The 8,351-nt window shown below is 51.7% G+C and overlaps 1 protein-coding gene across 3 annotated transcripts in view; it reads right to left on the reverse strand.

Moving 5' to 3' along the window:
• CNNM4 (cyclin and CBS domain divalent metal cation transport mediator 4) overlaps positions 1–7,416 on the reverse strand; it is a 40,759-nt gene extending 33,343 nt beyond the window's left edge. For all 3 annotated transcript variants that reach the window (XM_042932091.1, XM_042932090.1, XM_042932092.1), the window contains exon 1: positions 6,015–7,416. In XM_042932091.1, coding sequence (XP_042788025.1) covers positions 6,015–7,416 — 1,402 coding nt within the window. The remainder of the gene's footprint in view (positions 1–6,014) is intronic.
• Positions 7,417–8,351: the final 935 nt, after the last annotated feature.

An 8,351-nucleotide genomic window follows, 5' to 3' on the forward strand; every position in this document is an offset into this window, starting at 1 on the left:
ACATGCTCTGCATGTTCTGCCTGCTCTCAGATGACTTCCAAACCTTTAACCCTGGTTCTGGCCTCCCTCCCAAGTGCCCCCACCTAAGCACTTTCACCTGCACACTTGCCTGGATGGACTGTACCCTCACACTGCTCCGTGTGGTCCCAGACCAGCAAAATGGCCATCATCTGAGAGCCTGTCAGAAATACAGGCTCTTAGGAGCGCTTGGGTGGCTCTGTCCATCAAGGACCCAGCTTTGGCTCGGGTCATGATATCTCATGGTCAGTGGGTTCGAGCCCCACATCGGGCTCTGTGCTGACAGCTGAGAGCCTGGAGCATGGTTCGGATTCTGTGTCTCCCTATCTCTCTCTTCCCCTCCCCTGCTTGTGCTCTGTCTGTCTCTCTGAAAAATAAACATTAAAAAAAAGAAAAGAAAAGAAATACAGCCTCTTAGGCCATACCCCAGACCCACTGAGTTCAACTCTGCATTTTAACAAAATGTCCAGGCAGTTCAGGTGCACGTTCAAGTGTGAGCAGCTCTGGTGAGCACAAAGGAGTCCAATCAAGGGTCACATCACTTTACCACTACCACCACCCCCAATTCTCCAAACTGTCTTTGCTTCTGCCTCTTCCCACTTCTGTTAAATGACAACATCATCCATCTAAATCCCAAGCTAGAAACAACAGATGTTCACAACTACTTCCTGGCTCTGACTCCAACATCTCCAATGATCACTGAATCCTGTTATTCTGACGTCAGAAGCATCTCGTAGGCCTAGACCTTCCTTGGCCCCACTGCACCTACCAGAACTGTGCACAGTAAGCTTCATTTACCTGTCTGTGTCCCTGGCAGACTGCGAGTTCTGTCAACAGCACTGTTTTAGTCCTCTCTGATTCCCAACAGCAAGCACCATGTCTGACACATAGGCCTCAAAAAATTAGATATTTATTGCAACAAAGGAACAAACCAGGAAACAAAGAGAAATAAGGTACTTAAAGTGTGTCAGATGGTAGGAACCAAAAGTAAAGGCAAAATTATGCAGTGTTTTTTCTTAATAAAGTTGTTTCAGGAAGAAAAACGTACGTGGGAGAAGTGTGCTGTGGCACAGATGGAAACATGGGAGGAGTTTTTAAAGAAAATATTTCTAGCTGTTTTTCTCTTCAATACATATGCCCAGTAACTTTCTACAAGGTCAGTAATAGGTCCAAAGTCATCTCATGGGTGGGTGACCAGGGTGGGTAGAGTTTAAACCCAAGTCTTTACAGGGGGCTAGATGGTTATAAAGTAGGTGGGGAAAGATAAGATGACTACAAATGAGCACAGTGTCTGAAAAGGGCAGGAATGTCACAGAGGGAAAGGACAGCAGAAAGCTGAAAGGTGAGCTTCATTGTGGGGCTGGAGTTTCTGACCGATTTGGGAGAGCTTATTCGTCGCTTTGCCTCCAGGGTCTGAGAGGATCTTTGGTAAAGGAAAAACACAACTGGGCCAGGAGTAGCCCAGGGAGCCGCTGTTCTAAGATCTCAAGCTGTGGACAAAGCCAACCACAACACCCAGTACTGCAAACAGTTCTAGGCGAGGTGTAAGTTGAGGTTTAAGTGGGTTTAAGTCAAAGGACCAAGGTTCAAATGGCATGAGCCTCTCAGTGGCCTTATAGCTCTAACCAATCAGATAGTCTTACTCCTGAGGTCCTGCAGCACCTAGCCCCATGTCTTGCACAGACAGTATGAGGTTCAACAAATATCTAATGATAAATGCCTTGAGTTGGGAGGCAAAGCAGCTGAGAAGCTGTAACCTTCTACCTTAGTCTCTAAGGGAAGCTCAGCCTCATGTCTGCAACTAACTTCTCAAGCCTGTCTAAGTGTGTAGGAGCATCTTCATGACTCACACTAATGAGTGAAGCTATGTATGTATACTCCCGACGGCCAAAAACTGCTTATTCAGAGAAACTGAAGCACAGGAAAAGGGAACCATGCATCACATTCAAGACCCCAGACTCTGGGGACCTGGGTGGCTCAGCTGGTTGAGCGTCTAGCTTCAGCTCAGGTCATGATCTCACGGCTTGTGGGATGGAGCCCCACATCGGGCTCTGTGCTGCCAGCTCAGAGCCTGGAGCCTGCTTCTCACTCTGCCCCTCCCCTGCTTGCACTTGGTCTGTCTCTCTCTCAAAAATAAATAAATATTAAAAAGAAAAAAAAAAAAAAAAAAAAAAAAGGACCCCATGGGGCGCCTGGGTGGCTGAGTCAGTTAAGCATCTGACCAGTTAAGCTCAGGTCATGATCTTGCAGTTTGTGAGTTCAACCACCGCATCGGGCTCTTGTGCTCACAGCTCGAAGCCTGAAGCTTGCTTCTGATTCTGTGTCTCCCTCTCCGCCTCTCCCCCTGCTCACACTCTGTGTCCCTCTCTCAAAAATAAACATTAAAGGGGCGCCTGGGTGGCTTGGTCGGTTAAGCGTCTGACTTCAGCTCAGGTCATGATCTCATGGTCTGTGAGTTCGAGCCCCGCATCGGGCTCTCTGCTGACAGCTCGGAGCCTGGAGCCTGTTTCAGATTCTGTGTCTCCCTCTCTCTCTGCTCCTCCCCTGTTCATGCTCTGTCTCTCTCTGTCTCAAAAATAAATAAACGTTAAAAAATAAATAAATAAATAAATAAACATTAAAAAAAAAAAAATTAAAAAAAAAAAAAGGACCCCAAACTCTGCTTCTCAGCTTCTCAGTCCGTGAACCATTATATGTTACTGTAGGAGCTCCTCCTGTCTTGATGCAACTAGAAATATCAAGTCCCCTGGATAACAGCACAACACCCATTTTACTTTATCCCTTATCCAGCTCCTCAAAATTCTAATACCTATGGACTGGGGACAATTCTGTCTCAAATCTAACAGATCATTCATTCATTCCATGACTTTTTATTGAGATGTCTTACTATGTGCCAAGAACCATTCTAGGGCCTAGGGATACACCAGTGACCGAAACAAAGAGCTCTGCTCTTTGGAACTTATATTCTAATGGAAGGAGACAGACAATAAATAGCATAGTAAATCTGTAAATTACGGAGTTGTTAGAAAGTGATTTATGCTATAAAAAAAGAAACATTAGCACAGGGTAGCAGAGATCAGGAAGGTCAAGGAGGATGGAAGGTTATAGTTTCAAATAGGACAACAGGAAAGCCTCATTGAGAAGGTAAAGTTGAAGCAGACAGGAGGGAGGGGAGACAGCGAGGCATGTAACATTTGGGGAAAAACATTCCAGCCTGAAGAACAGCCAGGGCAAAGGCCCTAGTGTGGGAGTGTCTTGGTGTCTTCAAGGAACAGTAAGAAGGCCAGCAGGGCTTGCCAGATAGTCATTCATTAGTTGTTCATTCATTCATTCTTTCATTCACTTAACAAACATTTACTACAGACCTATCTCTTTTCCAGGTACTAAGTGGTGAAAACACTAATAAGGCATGATCCCTACCCACACAGAATTCATAATGTTGGGGAACAAGGAGGAGACAAAATGACCTTAAAACAGGATTACACTCAGAGCAGAAAGACTCTGGCAGAGGTCAGAGTTGGGCCCTCACCCAACTTGGAGATGCTGAAGAGTCTACTGAAGCATAAGAAAGACCCTCAGGCAGATGCCTGACCACACTTGGCAGGCACCCAGCTCTTGTTTTGATGCTGCCGACAATGCTGGCCATGTTAAGCTTGCTCACTGGGTTTTTCTTAGCTAAAAAAGAAGGCTTCCAAACATCAGATTTGTAAAGAAAATCTTTTAAGGTGCAAATGCAAAGTGTTTCCGTGTCCTAGAGGGCCTCAGACTTAACAGGTAAATGCCCGATGGAAAGATTTTGGAGAGGCCATATTGGGGGAAGCCCAGAGTGGCAATGAGTTAGGACAGAACCACAAAGCCCCAGGATGTGTCCATTAGGAGTGACCATCATATCACACTCACATCTCCAGGGCTTCATGCTGCACTGGGTAGACTGTGCCTGCATTTCCATGGAATTAGCAGCACCCCCTCCAGGGCTAGGGCGAGGGCTGGGGCTCAGGTTCAGACCACTGGCCCCTGTTAAGTAAGGTCTAGTGAACTAAAAGGTACATCTGGAGAGTTCCACTCAGCAGAGCTCTGGGCCAAAAGATGCTAGCTCTATTTTCCCAGCTTCCTGAAGTAATACTTTTTTTACGTGATGAGTCCAAAGATGGTCCTGCCAACCCTAGGAAGCTCCCACCAGACAAGAGCTGAACCCTGCCGATCAGGGGCTGGGAAGCCCAGCCCAGCCACACTGGTTGTTTCCAGACTCGAGATGAACGATGCAAACGTGCTTGTAGGGTGTGTCACCAGCAACAGTCCCAAGGACCATAGAGGTGGTGAGCAGGAAGCCGCCCTGGTGAGTCCCAACCAGGTTCCTCACCAAGCAACATGGGAGAAGTCCTCAGGGCCAAGAGGCTGCAGGGTGAAGGTGGGGCACAAATCCTCACTGCTCTTCTTCAGGCTCAGCTACCTGGGACAAACAGGTTCTAGGGCCTGGACCTGCAAAGCTCCCCCCAGACTGTGTCATCACCACCAGATGTCCCTTCAGTCCCTCTGCAATGAAGCCACCTTACCAGACTGTCTCCCACTTGGACTCATGTTACTCAAGTCCTTCTCAGATCTGATGCTACGAGTCACTCTCTCAAACTGATGAAGGGAGGGTACCAATCTCCCACTCTGGCCCTGACCAGAGCATCTTTTAAGACTAAACCTGGCAGGGCCTCCTCCTACCAATCCCACCCTCCACCACTGACCTAGCCAGTTCCAGGCTCTCCCCAACTCTCATGAAATAATAGACTGACAAGCGTCTGAGGCTTGCTCCCTGCTTGAGTGCCGAAGGTGCTCCCAGCCCTAAACTGGCAGGCTGCCTTAGCCAGCAGGAGCTCTACTTATGGGGAAAGGAAGCAAAGTCCCTGGTCCCTTCCCCCATTCCTTTATGAAGAGCTTCCCTTTCTGCCTCCTCATTCCCTTTGGCCTAGGAGGGTTTTACTCCATAATTGGCTTGTTTACTGCCACTGAGGGCTTCTGGGTGGCAGAAGTGGGAGGAAAAGTTTTGTTGGAAGTAAGGAAAGGGGTGTGTGTCCTGAGCTTGGAGGCTGGTGAGTAAAACTTCCAAGTGCCTCTCTAACTACCTGAGAACTGGCCAAGAACCCATGTGAGGAAAGAACACAAGGCACTGCAAGGCCAGCTGAAGATTCTCAGACCACAGGAGGGAAGCTTATGTTTGGCGCCTGCGAAAAGACAGAACAATAACCAAAACTTGATGTGCTTACTTCTGCTGAGTAGTCGAAAGCATTACTTGGCACTGTTCTGAGTGGGGAGCAAACCAGAGACCTCCCAATTCGGCTTCTGTGGGCTAGGAGCTCCAGTAACATCACTCTTGCTCAAAACTTCCGAAAGCTCCAAGCTCCAAGCAAACTTACTGCCCTGACTGCAGGCTCTTCCAAAGGCCCCAGATGACTCAGCCTCTCCCCCCTGACCACTGAGAGGCAGAGCCTATACCCAGCTCAACAGGACCATCTGCTGGGCCACAAGCACATCCTTTGCCACCCCATTCAGGTGCTCTGCTCCTCGTGGGGTTCCCCGTGCCTCAAGTACCACGTCTCCCCATATCTTCAGGCTCTCCTCAAATGCTTCCTCCCATGTGAAGGTTTTCCCAGGTCCCCAGCCCACTCAGATGTGGGGCTCCACACTCTAATGTCCGTGGCCTCTTTTAAGGCATTAGCCTTACTCTGTCCTGCTTCAATAGCTCCCTGAGGCCTTGCTCTATCCCTCCAAGTGCACGAGTGTGTCTCAACTCTGATTCACCTGAAGCACAAAGCACAGTAGCTGGCAGACAGCAGACGCTTAGGAAATGTTCCTGCTGTCCCAAATACCATTCACCTCAGAGGCACAGGAAGTGATGGGCAAAGGAAAAGAGTCACACAAAAACACTAAGACCAGCAAACACAAAACAGGCAAGCGAATGAGAGGTGTCACAAAGACAGTTAACGGAGAGGGCGAGCATCAGGCCTTACCCTTCTTGAACTCCTCCAGCATGGCATCCAACTTGGTATCATGGAAGACAAAATGCACTGGATGGTTATAGAAGCGGGTGATGGTCTTGAGGGGGGTGCAGTCGTCAGGATCCACGAAGGCCAAGTCTTTGACATAGAGAATATCTACAATATTGGACTGCTCGTCTTCAAACACGGGGATGCGGGTATAGCCACTTTCCATAATCTCCGACATGGTGTTGAAGTCCAGGATGGCATCACTGCGGATCATGAAGCAGTCTTGGAGCTGGGTCATGATGTCCTCCACGGTCTTGGTCCGTAGCTCCAGGGCACCCTGGATCATATTTAGCTCCTCTTTCACCAGATCATTATAGGGCTCCGTTACCTTCAACATCTCCATCAGCTTCTCCCGATTGTAAACAGTGCGAATCTCCTGGCCCAAAACAAAATCCAGTAGCTTGCTAATGGGGAAACTGAGGGGGAAGGTGAGAAGCATAAAGAATTTGGTGAGAATGATAGTATTGGCACCCACTGCCAGCCCGTGTCGGGAGCACAAGGCCTGAGGTACAATCTCCCCAAAGATGACAATGCCAATGGTGGAGGAGGCCACCGCCATGAGTCCAGACCCAATGAGGATGTCTAGAAGGATGGTGAGGGAGGTGTTGACCAGCACGTTTCCCAGGAGCAGCGAGCAGAGTAAGTAGTTGCCCTTGCGCCGAATGGGCTCGATCTTCCGGGCATAGCGCCTTTCCTTCTGGGTGCCACAGTTCTGCACGATGCGCAGCTCCATGGGGTCCAGGGCCATAAGCCCCAGGTTGAGACCAGAAAATATGCCCGACAGCACCAGCAGCACCATAATGAGGAGGATGTGCAGCCAGAGGGGCAGGAACCTCCCAGCCTCCTCCACCATGAAGAGCAGCGAGTCCTTATCGGTCCACCTCTGCCAGGGCCCGTCCACCCCAGCCCGGGTGCACAGTGCATACAGTTTCATGTTCTCGCTCCTCCGGAGGAACTTAGTGAGCACCACCAGCATCCCGGACGTGTTCCCTCGACTCACGTTGACCAGCTGCTGGACGACCAGGTCCTTGGTGAGCTCGGGGCAGTTGGTGGAGTTGTGGGTGGCCTCGGAGTTGTCCACCTCGGTGAAGGAGATCAGGTTGCTGGAGATGGAGCCCAGCCTCTGGCCGTACAGCCTCAGGTTCACCGTACTGCCCTCGGACACGAAGATGATGCCATCCGGATTCATCCCACACGATTTGTTACAGCTCGCCAGCCTCATGCCCAGGATCGCGCCCCGCTGGGGGTCGCTCTGACCCCGGGCCCCCCGCGCCCACAGCAGCACCAGCAGCAGCAGCGTCGCCAGGAGGAGGCGCCCTCGGGCCGGCCCGCCGCCCCGGCGCCCGCCCCCGCCCACCGGCGCCATGTTGCTCCGGCTCGGCCGCCGCCGCTCCCCGCGCCCCGCCGCGCGGCCCCGCTCCCGCCGCTGCTCCTGCCGCTTCGCCGCCGCCGAGCCAACTGCCCGGGCCGCAGGCCTGACGTCAGGTCAGCGCCCCTCCCGCCCCGCCCCGCCGACCCACGCCCCTTATTTGCATGGGAGACCCCGCCTCTGGAAGCGCGGCTCCGGTGCCCGCCCTTAAGGGGGTCCCGCGCTTAAGGTGGAGCTGCGCCTGAGCGCGGGAGCCGCGGGCGGACGCTCGCCCCGCCCTTCTCCTCGCGCGGCCATTCCCGCGGGCCTTTCCGCTCACGGGTTGTACGCGCGGCCCGCTCTTCTGCTGCCCAGGCCTGCGCTCCTGGTCTCGCCGCTCCTCTGCCGCAACCTAGCCGGGCTTCGCATGCTCGGCTCTTTCCCCAGAGCACTGCCGCTTTCTTGGGGGGGTGGTGGGGTGGGGGGGCTGGGGGGATTGCTCTTTGCTGGAACCTCGGAAGCAGTACCACGTTGTGCTCGGGCGAGAAAAATGCTTTTACTGATACAAAAAGAAAAAAGAAAAGGAGAACCTGAGGGCTGAGGCCTGAGAGGCCTACAGGCCTTTCGGCCTTGCAGACTGCCCCTTGAAGACTTTTGTGGCCTCTGCACTCTTGAGGGTTTTGGTGACCTTGTCCCAAAGCCAGAAGTAGGTTCCACGGCCCTGCCCCCAGTCTGAGACATCCTTTGGCCAGTGGTTGCCTGGTTGGAGGAGAATCTGGGAAACTGAGGATATAGATTGTACCCGCAGAAAGAAGGGCCAAGATCCGTCCTAGTCTTAGGTCATTTCCTTTTAGGACGCGAATGTTGAGTCCCTCCTATGTGCCAGGCATCTTGTTCCAGACTCTGACAATATAGTGGTGAATAAGCCAAAGCCCCTGCCCCCTGGAGTTTAC

This window comes from Panthera leo, chromosome A3, assembly GCF_018350215.1.
Source record: "Panthera leo isolate Ple1 chromosome A3, P.leo_Ple1_pat1.1, whole genome shotgun sequence".
Lineage (NCBI taxonomy): Eukaryota > Metazoa > Chordata > Mammalia > Carnivora > Felidae > Panthera > Panthera leo.